Source organism: Delphinus delphis, chromosome 6, assembly GCF_949987515.2.
Source record: "Delphinus delphis chromosome 6, mDelDel1.2, whole genome shotgun sequence".
Taxonomy (NCBI): Eukaryota; Metazoa; Chordata; class Mammalia; order Artiodactyla; family Delphinidae; genus Delphinus; species Delphinus delphis.
Window position 1 is genome coordinate 17,723,745 of NC_082688.1, and position 25,098 is coordinate 17,748,842.

Genomic DNA, 25,098 nt, shown 5'->3' on the forward strand with positions numbered 1-25,098 from the left:
ACCAGTGAAGACATCTGGTGGCCCATTGTTTCATAGGAAAGGAAAGGAAAGTCCACGGGGAAGGACTTCACCCAAGGTCATAGTGTTGATCAGGACAAAGTTGGAGCAGCCCAAGGTTCAGACCAAAGTTTAGCCAGTAGCTCCCTATATGCACTGTCTCTAATTCTGCTACTGCTATTGAAAGCAGGTATTGTTGTCACTATGTAACTGATGAGGAAACAGGCTCAGAGACATAGTATGACTTAGCTACACACCCAGCAGCTGAGCTAGAGCTCTAACCAAACCTTATGAAAAGCAGTGGTATTATTGCTTACAATACCCTCCAGGGTGATTTTCTTTGCCCAGGGGGTTGGTTTTCAAAAAAGCAATATTCCCACTTTATCTCACTTGAGTATCATGAATAAGCAAGGCAAGCAAGATAACATTTACCTTACCAAGCACTGTTTTAGGTGTTTTCCATGTTATTTCATTCTTACAACAACCTTGTCAGGCAGATATTATTGACTCCAATTTACAGGTATGGAAACTGAGGCTCTCAGGGATGACAGGAACAGGAAATAGAGCCATGATCAAATTCAGTCCTTCAGACTCCAAGCACAGGGGTTGGCGTCTTCTCCTCCCATCCATCCATCCACCCGTGGGGAAGCAAAGCTCACACATGTGGTGGAGACTGAGTTCAACCAGAAGTAGATAAGAACCATCCTGCCTATAGTGTTCCCTAACTCAGTGTCCAAAGGTAAATCCAAGTTGGTGACCTCTACTTGGCCTCCTTTCCTCTGCACTTGGCTTTGGCAAAATGCAATCTCAAAAGGCACCACAGAAGAAGAGAAGGACTCTAGGGTCAGATGTGGAAAGAGGAGCACTGTCAGTGTTGAAAGGGTGTGACGGCGATGGTGTTCCTGTACTAAGATCTCTTCCTTGTCAAAAGTTGGGAACATGGAGTTCGTCCTCCTAATAAACTCTCACCTCCTCTGAACTGTGACTCAAGACCAAGTTGGGACCAATGAATACCTAATAATTCTATTTGGAAACAGCACTGGACTTTGAGTTAGGAGACCTACACTGGGGCCTGGCTGAACTACTATCTGCACAGCCTTGGGAAAGTCAATTCAAATTTCCATGGTTCACTTGCCTCCTTGTAAATATGAACTTAATAATACATATCCCTTAGACAGTTGTAAAGAGGACAGAAGACAACTGTATAAAAGTTCCCAGCTTTGTGTTTAATGCAGAGTACGTGCCCAAGAATTGTGTGCGGAATCTCTAAGGCACTTTTGCATCCATAATGACTGCTTGGTCCTCACAGCCTCCCTGTGGAGTTATCAGTAGGTACCTGGGACACAGAGAAGTCAAATCATGTGACCAAAGCCACATAGCTAGTTGACAAGGTTAAACCTACAATTCATGTCCTCTGTCTCTCAGATCAACATATTTCCAAGTTACGCTTTCCTGTAAAAAGTTCTATAATGGAAGTCATTTAAAAATTATTGTTTTTATCTGGGTTTCAGAGAGGCTGTCCAGTATGCAATAAAGGTGTAAGAAAAAGGCCACAGTTTGCTTTAAAAATCCCAGGAATACAAGTTGAAGTGGAATTGGGCATTCCATGCATAATTCATTCCTTCACTTGGAACCATAAATTTAGACTGTGTCTGCTTTACCTTAAAGCAACCTATTAAAAGATGAATATCCTCCAACTAAGAGCTGTGGTCAGTCCAACTATGTGTTATCATGTTGTCCACTCCCTGCAAAAAAGAGAAGTAGGAAAAGAGAGGGGGTGAGAAGGGGAAGGGACAGAGAAGAAGAAAAGGCAGGAGTAAGGCAGGAACTGCTGCTAAAGCCAAGTCAAGTGTGGACCAGAATTTTTCTTTCAAGAGAGGTCAGGTTATACCTGATGGGTGAATGAATGAGTTTAGACAGGCCATGTGCATAGGACTTGTGTATTAAAATCCACTGGCATAGTCACGCCTCTAAGGCTTTCTGAGTGGGGAAGGTAAGGATTGTCCACCATGTTGTTTTGTAGGAGAAAATGAGATTCTTATAGACGGTTGACATTCCCTGTAGGTTGCAGCTGACAGAGGATTCGGGTGGCCCTTGAATGCATTTCCAAGGCTTAGTTCACTGTTTAAAGAAGGGGGAAGGGACACATCTGAAGCAAACGCAGGGGCAAGAATAAATGTTTATTGAACTGCCATAGCACTGCGTCCCATTTCTTGTCCACTTGACCATCTCCCTGCTCTCCTGTGACCTCCTTGAAAGCAGGGCCCACACTCTTCTTATCCATGAGTGGCTCCTCCCCTGCTTGGCACAGTGCCAGGTGTCTATCCGGTGTTCCACCAGCGGCAGGCACACACACAGTGGAGCTGCTGTGATAGTCACTCGCTCCTCAGTGGGTTATTGGAGATACACTCGACATGTTTTAATTGTAAATCAGTTCATATCTATTTCATTTTAAATGTCAGTACACGAAGCATTTGTTTCTGAGTTCTGGTATTCTTGGCGCTGTGGGTTTTAGGGTAATGCTCATAACCCAGTGAGTTTGGGGGTCTTGGCAGTCAGAGCAGCGCATGTCTAGCACTGATTCTAGATTGTTGTTGCTGCTGCCTGAGCTTAGGCCCACACTGGTTTCCGAACTTGGCCTTCCCCCAGAGCTCTCTCTGCTGGCTTCCCTTTCCCCTGATTCTTTACCCGTTCTCTCATGGAGCTGGAGGGATTGAAAGGAGTGCAAGTGTAGAGAGCTGATGTTTGGAGTCCAACCGCAGACTGCCTCACCTTTGTCCCAAGCAGGGCCTCCCAATCACGGCTCAGACTAGGTTGTTTTGAAAGTAGAAACCTGGGCTAGAGTCTTAATACCATGACGGTTTCTCTGTGCCAGGCATTGGAATTAAATATTTATGTTGGCAGAAAGCATGGGTTGTCAGCCCGAGTTAGGAGATAAGAAGGTTGGGTTTTGGTGTTGGGGAGTGTAGGTGGGCTGCATGTGGTATCCGTACAGCCCCTGGCTAATCATTCTCAAGTCCTACTTTGATATACCTGGACTAATAGAGATATTTTGCCTGGTGGAAAGCACCCAGCTGGGGGAAACTTTGGGCATCTGAATTCTGGCAGCCAGTCCATACCATCTTGCCCAATGCCCTCATTTCATGGGCTGGGAACCCGAAGGCAGGGCATGCTCCAAGGTCACACTGCCCATTCAGTGGGTGAAACTGGAGTCCAGATCTTCAGCGGGCTGCTGAAGATCTGGGGTCAGAATGGCTTTGGACAAGTCACCTGAACGCATTGTGCCTATCTGTAAAGTGGGAATGACCATTTTACAGATCAAATGGGATCAAAGGAAATAACGTAAGCAAATGATTTTAATGTTAAGTACTGTCAAAGCTCTAATTCAGGGGTCAGCAAACTTTTCTCTAGAGGTCCAGATAGTAAATATTTCAGGCTTTGTGGGCCATATGTTCTCTGTTGCAGTCACTCAGTTCCGTCACTGTAGTGTGAAAGCATCCACAGAAAATAGATTTTAAGAAAACAAGAGTGGCTACGTTCCATTGAAGCTTTATTTACAAAAACAGGCAGCAGACCAGTTTTGGCTCTGCACCATAGTTTGCTGACTCCTGCCCTAGATGCTTGGACATTGTTCTGGTGACTACTGATGACATAACAAATGACCCCAGAATTCAGTGGCTTAAGACAACCATTTGATTATGCTGATGGTTCTGTGGCTCGTGCATTCAGACAGGGCACAGCAGGTTGGGCTGTCTTTGCTCCTTTAAGTCTGGAGCCTCAGCTGCAAGGGTTCAAAGGCTGGAGGTGACTCAACTGCTGAAGGCTCCTTTGTGCATCTTTCTGGGGATTGGCTGGAATGACCTGAACATCGTGCTGCTGAGGTGCCTGACGTAGCCTCTCTGCGTGGCTTGGCTTCCTCACACCAGGGTAGTTGGATGTCCTGCATGGAGGCTCAGGGCTCCCAGCAAGAATGTTTCAGTGAGCAAGGTGGACGTTGTCTAGCCCTTTATGACCCAGATTCACAAGGTACACAGTGTCCCTTCCGCTGTGCTCTATTACTAAAAGCACTCATGAACCTGCCTCATTCAAGGTAAAGGGACATAGGCTCCTGCCTCTCAATGGGAACAATGTCAAAGAATTGGGGTGGGAGTGGGGCCTCATTTTAAAATCATTATAGAAGAGATTCATAATTTAAACACACACATTGAAAAATGGTGAAAGCTTATTTAGCACTTACCATGTGCCAGGCGCTCTTTTGAGCTCTTTATTCCTCCAGCATCCCTTTGAAGGGGGTGATATTATCGTCCACGCTTTAACGACAAGATCACTGAAGAACAGAGAGGTTAACTAACTTACCCAAGGTCATAAAGATAGTACGGTGTAGAACCAACATTTGAGCTCAGGTAGTCAAGCTCCGAAGTCTGTTCTAATCATGACATCCTGCTGCTTTGTGATCAGGAAAATGAGAATTCTCTTTCTACTATTCAAGCAGAACTGGGTTAAGAACCTGAGTCTTGGGAATGTCAGGTGTCTAGCAGATCTTCCTGCCAAGAATCAGTTACAAACATTATTGCATACCTACTCTGGGTTCAGACTGTTCTGAGCACCGTGGGTAGACCAAGGAAAGAGGTACGGTGCTCAATTTCATTCATTTTAGTTTGAGTGGGGGATTGAATTTTGATTTAATTCTCACAACCCTGTGAGATGGAACCTTGGTCCCCATTTTACAGATAAGGAAACCAAGGCCCAGTGGTTCTTGCCCAGTAGCTGATGGAGTTCAAACTCAAACCCAGAGCCTGATAATGCAAGTCCATGCTCTTTGCCATAGACTCCAATGGAGAAAGATCTGGAATGGATCATACCAACTCTTTCAGAGGCAAACATCCTCAGCCCCTAGAAGATCAGATCTAGCCCATCCCTCAGCGCTGATCATCTTGGTTTAGTTCCCTCCTTGCAGAGACGAGGGACTGAGACCCAGAAAAGGGCAGTTAGGTGTCCCTGGCCATCTGACTGCACAGACCCCGAGCTGGAGCCGGGACTCATTGTTTTTCCCACCATCCCTGCCTTCCACATTGTGCTGGGAATGGCAGGGAGGGGAGTGATGGTAGTTGGTGGAGGGGGGTTGTGGGGGGATGAACTAACGGGAAGTTGTTTGCCAAAGCTGTGTGGGGGAAGGAGCATTTTACAAGACCAGGGCCTCTGGCCTGGAAACATCTGTTTCCCTTCAAATCAGAGAGGAGACTTTTGCCTCCCCAGAATGCCTAAATCACGCGGCGGCTGGGGAAGAGCAGGCGTTGGCCTGGAGACTTCAAACGCATTTTCCCGTCCTCTCGGGGACCTAGTTCTGACGTGGGCCTCTGAGCCCCTGTCCCTGCTCTTACCCCCTGTCAGATCCATGAGAAGCTCTCACCGCCAATTAATGTCTTGGTTTCATTCTCTCACCCCTGCTGTGACGGGGTTCCGGGGGTCTTGGATGGGACCAACAACAGCTTCCTTTCTACCTCCCTTCCTCTAATCTCCACTAGGACAACTTACTCTGGGTGTGGGGGGAGGGTGTCAGAGCCTTGGGCTGTGGCCTAACAGTAATAATAGTAATAATAATATTGGTAATGATACCCACAGCTCTCTCTCATTGACTGCTAATGTGCCAGGCATCAATGGTGAGCAGTCTCCTGCCATATCTCATTCTAACAGCTGCCCTATGTAGTGGGTTTTAATATTACGATTCCTATTTTACAGGTGAGTTTACTGAGGCAAGGCCTCACACAGCCAATAAATGGAGGGCCAGAATTTAAAACCAAATTGCCTGATTCCAAAGCCATGCGTTGGGCCACTCTGTTATTCTATCTCCTTTAATGGCCTTTTAATCTAATCACCTTTTGTTCATTTTACAGATGGGGAAACTGATTTCTAGACAAGGGAACTACTACCTTAGAGTTGATTGAGTCCTTCATTCAGTCTGTCATTCATTCTGGCAAGTATTTGCTGAGCACCATGTGCTTTAGGTGTCTGAGCACCAGATGTAGGTGGACAGAGATGGGCAGAGCCATAGTCCAGTCCTGAAGACACTCACATGCTCATGGGGGCACGAGAGAAGTGTCTGGGCACTGACCTAGCCATGCCACATGTGCCCTGACAGGGCACCGTGCAGGGAGAATGGCTTCCCCAGAGGAGATGAGGTTTGATTGCTGCTCCAAGGGCAAGGTGGAGAGGGTCAAGTGGAGAAGGGGTCGGGTGACCCAGATGGAGGGTGCAGCAAGTGTGAAGGCAAAGAGGTGGGATCCATTAGCAGTTGGATGTGGTTCTACTGTGAAACAGAGTAGGAAGCAGAGGTTGTTAAACAAGGCTGGATCTGTGGCCAGAGTTTGAGACTTGGTGACAGAGTCTCAAACCGATAGTGTCAAATGAAGGAACATCAAGGAGTCATGCTGGGGGCGGGGAGTAAGGAGTTTGTGCTTTGTCCTGAAGATGGTGAAGAAACATTGAAGAACACTTTGCATTTGAGTAGTCAATCCCAAGGCACTTCCCCACACATTGAAATCCCAATACACCAAGATCCTATAGCTGTAGGCATCTGAGATCTCACAACCCACAGTCTCTGGAAAAGCCGGGATGCAAACTCAAGTTTTCAACCACCTTGGCCAGTGTTCTTTCCCCTGAAACAAAGACAAAGGAGCAGCAAGGGCTTGAGCCTGGGATTCCCCCACTTCATCCTTGGAGTCTCCTCTTATTATAATTAACTTATCCCATAGGTGCAAGTGGAGCTAAGTCAGTCAATTGTGCAAGAAGCAGGGTGGTGTCTAGAAGAGGCGCTGGAGGAGGAGGCGGGAAAGCCAATGTCTTTATTCTGAAATTATTGGCAGCGGGTCCTTGTGCAAGTCTGTTTCCTCTCTGGGCCTTGGTTTTCTCACCTGTAAAGTGAGGTTGTAGAGTTTGGGGATGGCTCAGGGGTTCTAGTCCACATTCAGTGGATCTCAGCCTGCCTCAGCAGGTAAAGATGAGAGAACCGAGCTGAGGTAGCCGGCACCCTTCTGAGAAACACAGATCTGACCGTGTCCTCTCTCAATCTCTCCCTCTTTCCCCTTTTCACTCTGTTTTGTGGGTGTGTATGCGTATATCTGTTTCTCAGCCTGCCTCTCTCTTCTCATCCTCTTCTCTTTCCCCACATCAGGGGCTGCTACTTTCTGCCCCTCTCAAAGAGCCCCTCCAAGCCCTGCCTGGTCTGCTAACAGCTTTCAGATGTGTCTCTGGAACAGTTCTACAATTACAGCTGAGACAGGCAGAAAGCACATGGCCTTGTGGCTTCTGACCCAGGCCCGTAAGGCTGACATCTTCCTCTTTCGGCACCCCTCCACCCCCACTGGCAGGGTGGCCTGAGGACTCATCTATCCTGGGGCCTCTACTGACATGTTGGGTTACTCTAATAACACAAATAGAAACTGCCTTTTGGGGAGCAAAGATTGAACCAGGCAATGCTGCAATCAGTATATCATTGAGCCTTGATCCCAAACTTGTGAGATACGGTTAACTTCACCCTGTTTTACAGGCGCAGAGACTGAGGCTCAGAGACAGTGAAGTGACTTCCCAAGAACGCTCAGCCAGCTATTGGGGAAAGCAAGATTCTACCCAGGTTTTATAATTTGAAAACCTAAGACTACTTCTTTCCCAGCATGCTGCTCTTCCTGCTGCTTGGCTAAGTAGAGAGGTGACCCTGGACCCTCTTGGTGGAGGAAATATATTACAGAAGCATCCTGGAAACATAATTGGCCAGTTTAAATTTTTTTCTAACTCCTCATGTTTGGAGACTCATTCACGTATTTACTACAGCCTTCTATGTTCCCCTCAGTTGAAATGCATCTCCTTCTCTTATACTCCAAGAAAGCATTTTAAAAATGTGTACCCTTGTCCAAATAAGTGCTCTTTATATGGCCTTTATTAAAATTTGCAACTTACAAGCCACTTCTCATACGTCACTCTACGTAATTCTTGAGAGCCCCATCTTGTTGATGCAGAAACTGAAATTCAGAAATGCGATGTGATATGCTCAAGTTCATTCGTTTACTCAAATATTTAAAGTGCCTATCATATGCTTAGTACTGTGTTAAGTGCCAGGGATATAGCTGTACCCAAGCTTCAGGCTAGGGTTTGGATTCTGCCTCTGCCACTTCCTAGATGTCGTGTGGGTAGTAAGTGCTTACACAGTGTTACCCAATACTCTCCTTACCTCCCTCCTTTGCCACTTACTAATTCTCACATCCTGGAGTTTGACTATGATCTTGCCTCCGATCCTTCTTACTGGTCATAACTCACCTTGTATAGCACTTACCTTTCACATTCATCCACACTGACCTGTGAAATGGACAGCAGCCTCCCTACCACAGATGCTTGATGCGGAGAGGTGAAATAAGCACAGAGGGGTAAAGGGACTAGTCCAAGGTCACAGAGCCAGGGAATAGAATGGAAAGTGAACGCAAGCCTGGCCATCTCCAAGACCAGACTTCTTCCTCTGTCACCTACTGCTTCCCTTGACTGAGACAATACTGGACGTAGTAAGTGCTGGAACTGAGCTCCGCTCACAGTGCTGAGGTATGACAGGTGGAGAGAGAGAATCCCCACATCGTAATGCTGTTGTTCTCACGCCAAAGGCTGAACCCAAAAGGTCCAGAAAGAAGATGAATAGATTGGCTTGCATCAGAAGATGGGGCCGAAATATTCCGTATTTAGGCCTCTTAGTCACATCTATCAGGTTTAGACCCACACTTGTTTACCCTTGCCAGCACTCCAAGCCAGCTGATGAAAGATAAAAGGTGAAATGAGATTTGACAAGATAGTATAGTACAATGTAGTTAAGAGTATAATCTTCGGATTTAGACAGACCTAATTCTGGTCCCCCACTGCTACTTACTTAATATGTAATAATAGGTCAATTACTTGACCTCCTTGGAACCAACATCCTTACTGATAAAATGCAAACAGTCATGGTACCTGACGCATACATTATGAAGATTAACTGGAGCAGTGCATACAAAGGACCCAACACCGATGAGCACTTAGTAGATGGCAGCCGTGCCTATCATTACATTTAGGAAGTGGGCTAGTTTTCCTGCACTCGGACTGACAATTCTTCAGGGAGGGACTTGTTTCTTTTGTTTCACATTCGGGGAGACTTAGGCTCAGAGAGGATAATCAACCAGCCCAAGGTCATACTCTGAGGTTCTAGTGAACCTCAGAGCCAAGGTTTGAATGGATGCTGAATGTCTGCAAGGCTCCTTCTGCTTCTGGGGCTCTGGGTGACCTGTTCCCTGCTTGACCCCTCACCCCAGTTCCCTTTGCAGCATATTGGTGGGACAGCTCAGTGCTTACATTCCTGCAGTGCTAGGAGGTGTCTCCCTGGGTCTGTCATCGGCCTAGTGGCCGTGGCCCATAGCAGTAAAGAGTATGGAGCGTATATGGTTACGAGGCTTGCTGCCAGCCTGGCTCGTGGCGTCAGAAACACAGACCTGGCATGACTGATTGATGAATTCCGATGTGCGCCCAAAACACCAGCTTCCCAGTAAAGGCAGGATGGGGCTAAGGTACCGTCTGAATTACGACAAAACTCAGAATCAATATCAAGGAATAAGCTCAAAACACATTCTTGGAATGGCATGAGTACCTCTTACAGTTCTTCAAAAGAGAAATCGAGTTATTCTTAAAAAGGAGACTTTCGCACAAAGAAGACAAATGGTAGTTTCTCCAGAAAGATACTGGCTTCTGCTTACTGTGCCCCTCGTACCAAGAAGTTCTGATTTATAGTGCCTTTAATAAAAACAGCCTTTGGACCATCATGTCATGAGGTATTAAAGCTGAGAGGCCCTCTGAGGTTTCCAGGTTCAGACCCTCTGAGCTAGTAGTGGTGGAACTGGAGCAGGAAAATGGCAGCTGAGAGTTCAGAGTATGGGTTTTAGAGTGAGACAAACCAGGATACAGGTCTTGGTTTTCTCATTGTCTAACTGTGATTTTGGACAAATTGCCTAATTTTTTGATCTTCAGTTTCCTCTTCTGAAAGATGGAGATAATGAGAGTGATTATTTTAGGAGGTTTTCATAAGATTAGAAAAACATGTGAAATGGCACTGTTTCAACATATTTGGAGTTTGGCAAGTGTACCTAATGGACTTGTATTTGTACAGAGGTGATATCCACAGACCTTTAGTCAGAGGATAGTAGCTGATAGTGGCTAAATGCATGGGCTTTGGAGTCAGACACACCTAGGCTTAACTGCCTGTCTCAGTAATTACTGTGTGGTTCTGGGCAAGCTGCTTTCCCTCTCTGAGCCCCGTATATAAAATAAAGAGAGTAATAGCAGTTATCTTTTAGGATCATCTGGGGGAATTAATAGCAATAATGCAGATAAAACTGCATAGGTCCCTGCCTGACACATATTAAGGACTCAGCACAAATTAATTAATTTGGACAACCAGCTCATATTTATTAACTACCTAATATGTGCAGTCAGTCAGGGTTCATCATTCCACAACTGGCAGTCACAGTGTTATGCCCATTTTATAACATGAGGTAAGTTGAGGTTTTGGAGAAGGGGGAGAGGAAATAGGGCCCCTGGGACTGTAGTTTCTTCTACCTGACCCAGAAAACCCTATTCCCACTCCACGCTACTGCTCTACCCTTGAACGCTGGTGAAAGAGGATGGCATGACAAGGACAGGATGCTGAGACGCTTAGCCCTTCTCCCTTCTATTCAGATTGTCGCTGGCCTCCAAGGATTACCTCTTCTCGAAAGTCTACTCACTCCTTTGACTTTGTTTAAACTTCAGAACTTGGAGATCTGGAGGTGTGAAGGGTCAGAGAGCCTTCTCAAAGTAGGCCAGACAACCGTGTCTACTCTAGAAAGAATTCTGTGCCCTGGATTGGACCTGAATCCACCAGGTCTGCAGTTTACCAATTCTCTCCGTCGAATACCACACAGGCTGCCTATTCCCCCCAGTACAGCATGGGGCTGCAGGCAACAACGCTGAAAGCTGGGGACATGCCTTGTCCCTAGAATAACTCCCAGACTCTATCATGGCCCACAGGGGCCCCACCCACCCATCTTCCCACTCATCTCTCTTTGCTACAGCTGCACAAACCGTCTACTCCTCCAACAGTCTGGATCCTTCTCGCCTCAGGACCTTTGCACTTAACTGCTTTTCCTGCCTGGGATGCTTTTCCTCCCATAAGCTAGTTCCTTCTCATTTTCATGTCTCAGATCAAACCTCTCAACAAGAAGGCCTTTGTGGACACACCTGTCTAAAGCAGCCACATCCCCCTTCACTTTAATCTATTATCATTCACCATTATCTATTTTTTTGCTTACTTTTTGTTTAGCTTTATGCAAGCAGGGGCCTTAACTCTCTTGCTCATCTTTATAATCTTAGCACCTAAAATAATTCCTGGCACACAGTTAATGCTCAACTAAAATTTGTTAAGTAAATGAATGAAAGAATATATAAATGAGTATATAAAGCCATACAAGATAGCATCGGGGTTTACTTCTCAAGTCCTGGATTCAGACTGCTCTGCCCCCCCGGTAACTGTGAGACCATGGAAAGATACACAACTAAGTCTCAGTTTTCTCCTTGGTGAAATGCAGGTGAGAATAATCCCTGCCTTCTAGGTTTGCTACTTGTAAATTAAGAGATTATGTGCAAAATGCCCAGCAAGGCAGTTGGTGTTCAATACATGCTTAATAATTTTCTTTTTTTTCTTTCCAAATCATTTTCCTGCAGCCTAAGCATCCCTGAGTTCTTTTTTTTTTTTTTTTTAATTTTGCTTGTGACCTCTTTTCAAGTTTGTTTATTTATTTATTTATTTTTGGCTGTGTTGGGTCTTCGTTTCTGTACGAGGGCTTTCTCTAGTTGCGGCGAGTGGGGGCCACTCTTCATCGCCGTGCGCGGGCCTCTCACTATCGCGGCCTCTCTTGTTGCGGAGCACAGGCTCCAGAAGCGCAGGCTCAGCAGTTGTGGCTCACGGGGCCTAGATGCTCCGCGGCATGTGGGATCCTCCCAGACCAGGGCTCGAACCCATGTCCCCTGCATGGGCAGGCAGATTCTCGACCACTGCACCACCAGGGAAGCCCCTCATCCCTGAGCTCTTTCAACTATTATTCCTGTGCTATGATTTTGTGTTCCTCTTTGGAACTTCCAGGGCCTTTTCTGAAGTCACAGCCTTGTGCTCTGTTTTCTTGTTGTGCTACAGGTTCACTCTCTATGCAGTGGATACACGAGGGAGGCACTCAGAGCTCAGCACAGTGACCCTGAGGACCGCCTGTCCGCTGGTAGATGACAATAAAGCAGAAGGTAGGTGACCCATTTCTTCACTTCCGAGGTAACTCCCATATTTTCGCTCTCTAAATTCTGCACCCAACAGTCACTAACCACCACTACTTTCCTGCCTCACACACATATTGGCACAGGGAGAAGAAAGCCAAGGGACTAAGGAGGAACATGGAGATAAATTAATCAAAGCCATGAAGGAAATTGAGACGGACCAGCAGTATCTTTGCCAGTAGAAAGACTTGCTCCTCTGTTGTAGAATCTGTGTTCTGACTTAGAGGCAAGGAGTGGTGGAGAGTCAGAACCCCATGACTGTGTTCTGCCCCTTGGCCTAGGCTTTTAGGGACCAATCCCTTTCTTCCACTTCAGGCTACGCTAGAGCTGGCAAATCGGTGGCACCTAGAGGACCACTTGGCTTTGCTGCACTCATGGCAGATATCATTAGCTGATCACAGCACACCTTCCCATCTAGCCCAGGGGTGGCCTCAGAATCCTCAGCGTAGAGCTAGAGTCAGTAACTATCAGTCAGAATTAGCATGCAAGATAAAACCTTTTCTGCTATTCCTTGTCCATGGAGTTGTAAACATTAGGCAAAACACCTGTCAAAAAAAATGGAACCAATAAATCAGCTCTACCATATACTTAGTTCTTAGACAATGTGTAGACACAGTTTCTACAAAAACATGATGGTAGCTCATGAGACCTGGTGGTCCACTTCAAGTTGAGCAGATATTTTCTAAGAACCCTGGTACAAGGAATGCAGAAGAGACATGGTCTTCATCTTTCAGGAGTTCACATTCTAGGGGGAGAGAGAGAGAGACATTTCTTCAAATGGCTCAGTCATAAGCTTGATGACAGATGTTTGTGTGCTACCTACCAGACAAGAGGAGATGGTGAGATACTGAGTCTCAAAAGGGAGAGAATTTGAGATGGTTTCCTCGTAATTTTTTTAAGTATTTTTATTTTAAAATAACACATGAACATGGTTTAAAAACATAAGAACAATAAAGATCAGGGTAGAAAACTTTACAAAGTAAATGCTCCTTCCATCCTGAACCCAAGTCCCCCAGACTGTCCTGAAAGCGATTGCCATTAGCAGTGATGTGGGAACATACATAAATTTTGTTCAAAGTCTTCAAAGATGAAAGAATGTGCCTCCTATTCAAAAGAGCAGCCCATAATGAATTTTAGTTACATCAATTAGTAGGAATGACTGAAAGAGTAGAAATTGCCATGAATGGCAAACAGAAGAGTCGAGATTTTCTTTGAAAGATTTTTGAATGGAGAGCTGTTAGACCTGATCACAGAAATGTGTTGGGAGTATTGCGGAGAGGAGATAGAAGTTGACTATTGAGATGAGCCCAAGACAGTTTATTTAAGCCTCTGCACTTGTTTGGAATTTTCTGTTAAATCATAGGCACAAAACTTACGTTAGTGAGTGCAATTACAAGCACTAACTTTGTGCCAGACCCTGTGTTGAGTGCTTTACATGCATGTTTTAATGTAGTCGTCCCAGTGCCTCTCCAGACTATATATCGTTATCTCCGGTTGATAGATAGGAAAACTGAACACAGCTGGTCAGTGACATATTCAGGATGGAATTAAGGTTTGTCTGTCCCCAAAGACCACACTAGTGAACTCCTGCATGAATATGCCTTCCTAGTTGCAAGGCATGCTTTTGTCCTCCCTTTTTCCTACTGTCCGGTGATCTGTGCCTGCAATTCTTCCTCCCCAGAGATAGCTGACAAGATCTACAATCTGTACAATGGGTACACAAGCGGGAAGGAGCAGCAGACTGCCTACAACACACTGATGGAAGTCTCCGCCTCCATGCTGTTTCGAGTCCAGCACCACTACAACTCTCACTATGAGAAGTTTGGTGACTTTGTCTGGAGGAGCGAGGATGAGCTGGGGCCCAGGTACGTGGGCATATGAGCGCGAGTGGGGTGGTAAATTCTTCTTGCTTCCATTTGACTTTACTGGAGCCTTTCTTCCATAGGCTGGGAATGGGCTTTATGAAATAAATAAGAGTGGCAGTCACCCCGGTCATGTCAGGGTTCGAGAGGGGAAGTGGGTAGGGAGAATGAAAGAATCTTGGAATTTTAGCTTCTTAGACTCCTGGAATGTCAGATCAGAGACCTCAGTGTTCTTTCAGTCAATCTCCCCTTCTTCACCTTCCACTTGCAGTTTTAGAGAAGGGAAGCATAGCTTTCTTGAGGGGATATGTCCTAATCAGCATCGTAGAAGAGCATGGTGACAGGGTCATGGCCCCTAATCTAGGGCTTCTCCTACTCTTTCATAAGAAATCCGAGGGTTTTTTTTTTTTTCTGGATAAAGCCCATTGGTAACCAAGACTAAATACATTCATAACTTCAACACGTACTAAGACACAATTTTTTGTCACCAGCACTGACCATGCCAACCACTGTGATAGTTGCCATGGAGGATTCAACCGTAACTAACACACAGTCACTATCTTCTGAAGCGTCACAAAGTAGTATCTGAAACGGTGGCTGCATTTCATGCCTTGCACCCAACAATGACATCCATTCATTTATTCAACACAAACTTAGTAGCCCCTCTTTTAGGTCGGTAGTTGATAATGCAATGTTAAAAATGTAGAAACAGTCCCTATCGACGCATAGCTTACTGTTGCAGGTAATTAAACAAGCAGTTGCAAAGAATAGGAATAATAAGGGTCAAAAGAATAGACGAAAGGGGCCCTTTGGGGAAGCAAGGCATAGACACTCGGTCTAGGTAACGCAGTGAAGCCCCCATAAAGGCTGAGACTCTGAGGCCTAAAGGGTGAGCTAAGGTCAGACCACTGGAGGGAGAGGAGGATTGGAGGGGTTAGGGCCAAAGGAGTAGCCTGTGAAATGTTCAGAGGAGATAATACTACATAGGCAGGGGTTTTCCTCTTAAATTTTGGTCATTTGCCTGCCACCTTTATGATTTTTGTCATATCGCCACACCATATGCAGTTCATTTATTTTCTATTTCTTCCTTAGGTCCACTTACTGAAAATACATTTGAAACGAAAACACTGTATCATTTTGTAAAGGGAAAACTAGCACCATCTACCCTTAATAAAGATTAAACTTAAGCATTCAGTACAATGGAAGAAAAACAAAACCAGAAAACAATGTAGTTCAAGCCTAGCTGAGCCTGAGGCTTTCCCTTTAAAAAGGGAGATTAGCAAGTGTTAGAGAAGTACTTAAGACACAGTCCTGAACTAAAACTCTCTTAAAGTAATCTGGAGGAGGGGAAGAGAGTGAAAATGGGAATCAAAATGCTTTTCCTCAGTGTGATTCATTGTTGTTTAATACTGGATCTGTGATCTTCCTGAGTACCACCTAAAATCCTTTCTCCTGCCCCAGGGGAACTCCTTCTACACTTTGGTAAACACTGTGTGGAGGAACTGAAAGAATTTCTGTGTAGTTGGAGCCAAGTGTGTGACAGCAGGAGTGGGAAGAGATAAGAAGGGAGAGGTCAGCAAGGGCCAGTTCCGAATGCCCTGTAAGTAGGGTTAAAGAGTTTGGATTATCTCTCTAGGGTAATGGGAAGCTTTTCAAGTGTTTTTCACAGGGGGGAGATGTTATCAGATCTTCAAGGGATAGAGATCCCTCTGACTGCAGTTAGAAGCCTGGACTAGAGGTGTCTAGACCAGAAGGAGGCAGTGAGGCCATAGAGGCTGTTGTAACCCTAATCCAGGAGAGATGGTGCAGTGCCCTGGGTCTGTGCTAGTGTTTCTGGCACTGAAGAGGATTGCGTGACTTCCTGAGATAGGGCAGCGTGTTATGCCTTAAATAGCTTTAAAATTACCCTGTAAACTAGGCAAAGTAGGGTATCCTCCCCATTTTATGAATGAAAAGGAATTGGAGGCCCCACAGGGTTAAATGAGCTGCGCAGAGTTTGCTATGGAGTCCGGTTCTGCCCCGAGCTTTCACCCTGAGCCCTTACAACACTTGCAGTAAACTCCAAGAATTCAAGGCTTGGTTGAGGGATAAAAAGGCTCTTTCCCTGGGGCGGGGCCTTATCTGTTTTGCTGGGTCCTGGATTGTAACTTTCTCCCTTTCACATGAAAGAAATGGTCTTTAGATAAAAGCTAAAAGAGAGCAGACAGACAGAAGCACAGAGCCCCAGATGAAAGCTTCTGCATGAGTCATCGCGGCTGCCATCTTGCCTGGGGACAGGCAAAGGCATTCTGCTTTACTGGGCTTTCCCACAGGGTTCAGGGATTTTAGGTGGAAGCTAAACCAGAGCTTCACTCCTGGCTTTGTCTTTATCATCTTCTGGGGTCCTTCCAGGACATAAATCTTCTGGAAAGGCTTTCTGGTCGCCCACAGAGGCAGAACAACCCACTCAGTAATGGACCCGTTCACCTCCGGCCAGCTAGTCACCAGCCACTATATGCCAACACCCACTGTGCCACCCAGCTCCCTCCTTCTTTGGTCTTTCTAGTCTCTTGAGGGAATCTGAGATTCCTCTGGTGTCCCACACTGGCATCAGCAGGAATCAAGGCAGCTGCACCCTAATCCATCCTGGCACTGCTAATAAACTGACTGTGCAACCTTGGCCTGTGGCCCTCTCTGGCACTCAGTCTCTTTATCTATAAAATTGTTGCAGAAAGGGGGTCCCTTTCCAGAGCCCGAGAGTGGGCTCTTGTCTAACACTCAGAAATGAATTGTCCGAGGAGACACATGTGCTGGCAAAGCAAGAGACTTTATTGAAAAGGGGCGCCTGGTCAGAGAGCAGCAGGGTAAGGGAACCCAGGAGAACTGCTCTGCCATGTGGCTTGCAGTCTCGGGTTTTATGGTAATGGCGTTAGTTTATGAGTTGTCTCTGGACAATCATTCTCACTCAGGGTCCTTCCTGGTGGCACTCGAGCATCGCTCAGCCAAGATGGATTCCAGCGAGAAGGATTCTGGGAGGTTTGTAGGACATATGAACTGGCTTCTCCTCTCTCCTTTTCACCTTTCCCGAATTCTTCCAGTTGGTGGTAGCTTGTTAGTTCTGAGTTCCTTACCAGGACCTCCTGTTGTAAGATAACTCATGCAAGTGGTTACTATAGGGCTTGGCCAGGGCGGTGGTTTTGGTCAGTTGTTCCCCTATAACAAAACGATAGTAGTACTTTTTCTTTTTTCTTAGCAGTGAAAAAGCTGTTTTCTAAATCTTGCAAAGAACCCCAGGTCTTAGCTAGAAGTCACCTCCTCAGAGAATCCTCTAAAATTTCTACCCATTCACTTTATCACACCCTCGTGTTTTAATTTTCTGTGTTGTATCTACTAGTTTTAGTATCCTATATTGCTTATGTGTTTACTTCTGAGTTATCTATAAGATATTATCCCCACTACAATGTCAGTTTATGTATAGCTAGTGATCCTTTATGTCCCATTCAACTCTTGTAAGTAGGTGCTAAATGATTACTTATTGAATAATTGAATAATGGGATGAGTAGATGTGTGAACCAGATGACTACAGAGTTGTTCTGGTAGAAGCTAGAGTGGGTGACCTGGAGCCCCCCTGCTGGGTCTCCTCTTCAACTTCCCCCCTCCAATCCCAAGGGTCCCTGAGGTCTACCTGAGCTATCAAGGATCTATATAGATCACAGTTGGAAACAACGGAATTCCGCAAACTCTAAGGTTTTTCTAGCTTAAAAATAACATTCTAAAAATAAAAAAAATGCATTGTCCTTGCAAATATTAAGAGACTTGAGGATATCCTCACTTATTAATTTATGGATTCATCGATTCATTTAATGTGCTTACTCTGTGCCAGACCCTGTGCTGTGGGCTGGAAACAGATGAGCGAAGAAGACAGCTCCTGCCTCTACCAGGCTCAACATCTAGTGAGAAAAAGACTGGTCAGCAGGCAGATGCAGTGAAATATGTCACAAGAAACACAGTATAAGGAGGGTGAGCAGTGTGCTTTAGAGTGACGTTTATCAAACTTTAGTGTACCGGCGAATCACTCAGGGGCCTGGTTAAAATTCAGATCAACTCCGTGGTCTAGGATAGGCCTGAGAGTCTGCATTTCTGACAGGCTCTTCAGTGACGCCAGTGTGTCTTGTGAAGAAGCACCGTTTGAGTGACACGGTTCTGGATGCAGCTGTCGGTGCAGCTAATCCAGACCTGGAGCTCAAGGAAGAATTCCTGGAGAAGAGAGTGAAGTGTATGCTCAGAAGTAAAGGGTGAACAGGAGTCCTCCAGGTGGAAGGGGAGGAGTACTCTCAGTAGAAGGAGCAACCAGGGCAAGGGTGAGGGAGGGTGGGGTAAGAGAATATACCTTGGTCAGGAAGGATAAATCTCAGTGGGGCAGAGAGTTCAAGGTGAGAAGGAAAAGGGAAAAAAACAAGGCTGAAGAGTTCAGCAGAGGTCAGATCATAATGGCTCTAACGAGCCCTGTTCATGAGTTGTTCTATCTTCCAAAAGCTGGGTAAAGGTTTGAAACAGAGGATCACTGTGGGCAAATGTACCGTGCTTCTTAAGGGTTAGCAAGTATGCAGAACATCAAAGTGTAAAGGAGAGAGAGCGAGACTCTGCCTTGAGTTCATGTCCTAGCTTTGCCACCCACTTGCTGTGTAACCTTGGACAAATTTCATCTCCATTCTGGGCCTCATTTGCAACATGAAAGAACTGGACTCCAAAGTCCCTTCCAGCTGCGAAGCCAAGGAACCAGCAAGCCCTGAAGGTCATAGAGACCAGAGAAGAGGCACACCATGCGTGTCCTTTCACCTCTAGCCCAGCATGGCTTGTTTCTCAGGAACCTAGGATGGCTAGGATAATAAGAGCTTTTCCCAGGAGCCCTCTGAGGTCTGGTATCATGGGATGAGCTCTATTAGGATTTTGTTGGCCTATAATCACCAAACCCCAAAATGTTCTCTACTCCTCTGTGGATTTGTGGTCATGTACCCTCATAAAATGTAGTGACAAAAGGGTGACTCTTGCTGCTACCTAATAAATCCATCAGGCCAATGTCCTCCAGAGCCTGGTTCCCATGGCAACCACAGGTTACTGCAAACAGCTGTTCAGAGAAGACCCGCTGACACCCAGCTGTCCCAGCCATACGGTTCCTATTAGGAGAATTGAAAAACTGAACTTATAGGTGGCCAGGGACCAAAATTTGCTCCAGTCAGAATACCCTTGACCACTCTTGAGCTTCTCATTCCTCTCAGTTATGTCTGATTAAAATGATAGAGTAGGGAGAAGAAAGCAAGCACTTGAAGAGATTTGTTTCAGTGGAATTTATCTGGCTAGATTAGAAATGGTGTATTTCTGATGTCAGCCCCTCTTGCTTCCATGGCAGACATTGCTAATAGCTCACAGAAATCATCCCAGGATTGGTTCATTCTGGGATCTTTCTCAACACAGCCAGACAAGAAGCTTTTCCCATCTGAGAAGGATTAGCACATGCTATGAACTGTCATTGCTTTGTTCTTAGTGAAAATATTCAAGCCTGGGATATCAGTGTACCTTTTTCAGTCCAAGGTTATGTTAGCTCTTTCCTTAGATATCTTGGATTCACTCTCTCGGAATTTCTAGGACGTTGGGAGCAAGAGCAAATTTAGGCTTCTAGAGCCATATTCCTGTCATCTCAGATGCACTTTTATTTTTTCTGCATATTTCGGAAATCATGAAGGATTGTGCACAATAGATTTGCACATTAAGTGTTATATTCTTTCTTCTTTTCTTGAAAGGCTGTGATTAAATCAATAGCATCTCTTAAAATTGATGATGTCTCAGAATGGATAAATACAAACAAGACAAACTATGACTTTTAACAAATGTCCCACAGAACATTTTCCCCACTGATAATATAGCAATGTACATAATTATCTTGAAGTTTCTGTCAGTTCAAAACTGAAATACTTTTGGGTTCATTGAGACTCAGTTATTCTTACCATCAGTTTAGGAATGAATTCTTGGAAGGTCTCATGGTTTCTTATGAGAGAAGAAGGAGGAAACAAAGCCAAGTGTAAATATTTTCACTAGTCACCTTACAAATCATATTTCAAACCTGATGTTGAGGAAATATATTTACATGGCAGTACCTGAGCTTCTGGTTTTCTGTTTGGTGGGGGTGGTCTGAGGTTAAACTTGATGTGGATTTATTCTGAAAGTAACCCCAGTGAACCACTGGGAAGCCATAAAACCATGACTTCATTGCACATACTCATCACACCAGCTTTAAAATATGTGTAAGTGTATGCATGTCTTCAAAATGGAAATGCCTTTATTTTATCCTAAAGTAATTCTTGTTCATTCTGTAACATGTAAATGAGACAGATATATATATATAAAATGGCAAGCAAAAACGTTGTACCCCTGAACCCCTAATCCCCACCCAGAGATAAAATTAAGGGTGCACGTACTTCTCCAGATATCGATATGGATGTGACATGGATATGCTTATGAGTAGGGAAACGGGTACAGACTTAAGGATACATTGACATCTACAGACCACAGTTCCATTTCCATCAACTCTGCTATGTTTAAGAAGTACATACATTTTGTTCTGTTTTCTGCCTCTTTACACACATGTACAAGTCTTTTCCTGTGGATGCATGTGTAAATACGTTGTCTTTTTGAAGGGTCTTTTAGCCAGTTAATTATATGAATGCATCACATATTAATTTAGTCCTCTGCTAAAGACCAACTAGATTTCTTCCAACTTCTTTTTTATTATAAACAAATCTGGGTAAACATTTTGCCCACTTGCCCGATTACTTCCTTAGATCCACGTGGTGCTCCTGTGTTATTTCATTCCCTTTATAAACCTCTGCTAGAAAAGTGCTGTATTTTGAAAGCTAAGGACTGAAAATTATTAATCCCTTCTCCTTGCACAATCAGGAGGAGGTAGATACCAGGGGAACTATATACTGTCCAAGAAGAAGGTGGGAAATATTAGTTGAACATTTATTTTGGCCCAGTCATTTGTATCTCATTTCATCTCCTGAACAATTAATTTTGAGGATGAAGTAACAGAGAATCAGTGGAGTTAAGTAAATTGTTCAAAGTTACACAACTAGTAAGTGTCAGAGCTCAGATTCAAAGTATTGTCTTCTGATGTCAAACTAGTGTCCTATCCAGTATAACACATTGCATCCCAAAATGTGTGCACAACTAACAGATAATATAGTATGAATCTCAACAGAGAAATGAAATGCTTCAGCAACAAAGAGGAACACGTGACTTAGGGTAGCTGGGAAGATCTGGAAGACCTCCTGAAGATGAAATTTTAGCGTGGCTTTGAAGCATGAATAGAATCTCAGTGAATGTGCTCCTCTCATCTCAGGAACCCGATGCTATGACAGTTGTCACAGCATGTTCTCTTGTGAACTGCTCGTCAGATGGTATTTCTCTGTGAATCAAGCCCCTAATTCCTCTTAGATTAAAAACAAACAAACAAACAAAAGCAACAGAGATCTGCTCCAGCTCCCACTACCGTTAGATTCTGCTGTGGTCTGAATGTTGGTGCCGTTGCAAAGTTCATATACAGTATTGCAAACCTAATGCCCAAGGTGATGTAATTAGGAGAAGGGGTCTTTAGGAACTGATTAGGTCATAGGAGTGGTGCCCTAATAAATGGGATTAGTGCTCTCATAAATGAGGCCTCAGACAGGTCTTTTGTCCCTTCTGCCATGTGAGGGGACAGTGAAAAAGTGCCTTCTATGAACCAGGATGTGGTTCACCAACCACCACACCAAATCTGCCGCTGCCGAGATCCCAGATTTCCCAGACTCCAGGATATGAGAAAGATATTTCTGTTGTTCGTAAGCTCCCTAGTCTATGGTATTTTGTTATAGCAGCCCAAACAGACTAAGACAGACTCTTTTCTAAGGCATGCTCGATTTGATCACCTCCAGTGAAGGGGAACCCGCTGGAGGTATAGAAAGACCCCATCTACATTTAGAAGATTTTAGTTTTAAGGTGTTTTATTGCGTGTGTGTGTGTGTGTGTGCCTTCTGTTAGTTTTTGAGTGGTTTGTTAACACTTAGGTGCTTTGCTGAAGCGATCTGAGATGCTGTTCTTACTCTGTTAACCCTAGTCAAATCGTATGACCAGCCTGAGGCTTACTTTTACCACCTGAAGACTGGGACTAAAGTATGCACTCTAGAATTGCAGTGAGGATTACACTTAAGATGATGTTACCTAGGTTTCTGGCACATAGTAGGTCCTCAGTCACCTGTAGTCATTATCATCCCTGACCCTCAGGGTTTCCCCCTCTTGTTTTCAGTTACTAGAACAACATAACCATCTTCCTAATTCCCCGCTTCAGTGACACTTGCTTCCTGCTTCCAGCACTTCCACAGAAGACTTGCTTTTGAGACAACCTTCAGCATCATGATCTGGCTGCAGTTTGCACATGTCCCTCTTACCAAAGTGAGTGGGGCTCTCCAGATGTGGCCTGACAAGGGCAGCGTAAATGGAAGTCATTATTTCCCTTAATCTGCCCTCTCAACTTCCAGAGGTTGTGTTCCAGTTTTTTTGTTTGTTTTGTTTATTTATTTATTTATTTTTTGCAGTACACGGGACTCAGTGTTGTGGCCTCTCCCATTGCGGAGCACAGGCTCCGGACACGCAGGCCCAGCGGCCATGGCTCACGGGCCCAGCCGCTCTGCGGCATGTGGGATCCTCCCGGACCGGGGCACGAACCCGTGTCCCCTGCATCGGCAGGCGGACTCTCAACCACTGCGCCACCAGGGAAGCCCTGTGTTCCAGTTTTTTGCAGCTCCACCATGCCCTTGACTCTCATTAAGCTTGAGCTCAGCTAACACAGAGACTTTTAAGCTCAGCTCAGGAGACAGACAGGAGGGAGAGAGGCCAATGGGGATGTTTCCTTACTGTCTGTCCTCTTTTTCTCCATTCCAAGGCCCCCTTAGAATTAGGTCTGTGTCCGATAACTGTGTCAACAGTGGATCGGGTAATGGTGATGGGAAGAGAATGGTCACTCCAAGGTTCTACAGTTCCCCGAAGAAGTGGCATCTGAGTCTAGCTGCTGACTCCTTCACAAGCCATTCCTGTCTCAATCTTGCCTTCTGGGACCGTGATAAATGAATGTGTGCTGTCCCTCCTTTACCTCTGACTTCCTATCCCACCAGGCCTGGGTCCTGTCTCCAAGGAGGAAGATTTCATTTCTGGTATTTGAGAAAAGTGGTCCTTCTGGCCTGCGATTTCCCCCTCCAGGCAAAGGTTGGGGCATGCCTGGCCTTTGGTTTGTGAATCTCCATTGCCTACAGTTTATCACCTAGCACTCTCACCTTTTGTCTCTCACCCATGTCCCCCTCCTCGGCCTTTGAGCACCTCCAACCCTTCTCTTCATGGCTTCACCTTCTGAGTTCTTCTGCCTTTGTTGTCTCATCGCAAACCAGGGTGCTGAGGCCTAGCGTACAGTGGAGAAGGAGCAGGGGACAGTTAGGCAAACTGACATTGGTTTAGTGCGTATTATATGCAAATTCCTGTGCTAGATGCCTATGGCGGTAACTTCATTCCAGCCTAGCAGCGGCACTGCAAAATAATGGTCTCTGTCCCCATTTTACAAATGAGGAAACTGAGGCTCACGGAGAAGAAGTGGCTTGCCCTAAGGGGCTCTGGAGTCTATGTCCTATCTACTATAAAATACTACTTTGAATCTTGGCTAACGTTTACTGAGAGCTAAGCAAATTACCCAGGTTATCTCATCTTCCAGAAACATTGTTATTCCCATTTGACTTTGCAGTAACTAAGAGTTAGTGTGAAGAGCTTGCTCATGACCCACATAGCTGAGTTATAGAACTAGGATTTGAATCTGGGTCTCCAGAGCCAAGTAGTTCATCTTAGCTCCGTATACTTAGGGGCCCAGGTTCTAGCTTTGCCTCTGTTACTAACTTAGGGTGTTCCTTTAGGCAAATTATTTTCCAATTTCAAACCTTAGTTTCCCCATCCATACAAAGGCTTGGTCCAGTTGAGTTCCAAGATCCTCTCTTTGGAAATAGCTGGGCCCTTGGAGACAAAGCATTTGGTCATGTTGGAGGACTTGTCCTTCCCAACCTCATCTTGTATTTATGACTTAATCAGACAATGACTCTCCATCACCCAAAAAATAGAATACTTTACCATGGCTCAAAAGAGTCTGGATGGGCTGATCTCTACCAAACTGACTTGTCTCTCACCCATTCTGTGCACTTCAGCATTTCAAAAGACTGATGCTTTATGCCCTCTTTAGCCCAACTTTGGACGAGCTATCTCCTCTGCCTTCCCATCTACCTGAAAAATTTGTTTCATCATTGAAGACCTAGCTCAGATGTTATGTCCCCTGGCAAGATTTCTCGGAGCCCCCAAACCAATGATTGGGTGCCCACTTTATATATTGCCGTAGCACCCAGCATGTTTTCCAACCCAGAACTCTCCCCCTAAATTAGAGGCTGTTACTATTTCTGTCTGTCTGTCTCCTGCCACTAACTTACATAAGTGCTCAAAGCTTAAACCAGTACACAGATCCTGATGGTGGAGGTGGTGGTGATGGTGAGGTACTTTCTGACATGTATCAGGGGCTTAGTGTGTGCCAACTACTTTTCTAAGAGAGTTTTACACTTATTAACTTATTTCATCCTCGGTTCAACTCCATGAGGTGGGCAAATGTTATTCCCTTTTTGTAAATAAGGAAATAGAAAGAATAAGTAGCAAGAGGAGAAACAAGCTAGCACCCCTAAGTGCAGTGATAGGAAACACGTGACACCTGGCTGTGTCTGTTCGTGGTTCTCGCTGCTGGTCTTGACCTCCCCAGGTTTCATTCTCCTCAGTGCAGCTACAA

General features: G+C 45.2%; 1 protein-coding gene across 2 annotated transcripts in view; it reads left to right on the plus strand.

The window, feature by feature from the left end:
- The window catches only part of ASTN2 (astrotactin 2), a 912,541-nt gene that overhangs the window by 883,636 nt on the left and 3,807 nt on the right, over positions 1-25,098 (plus strand). For both annotated transcript variants that reach the window (XM_060013324.1, XM_060013323.1), the window contains exons 21-22: positions 12,230-12,330; positions 14,042-14,225. In XM_060013324.1, coding sequence (XP_059869307.1) covers positions 12,230-12,330; positions 14,042-14,225 — 285 coding nt within the window. The remainder of the gene's footprint in view (positions 1-12,229; positions 12,331-14,041; positions 14,226-25,098) is intronic.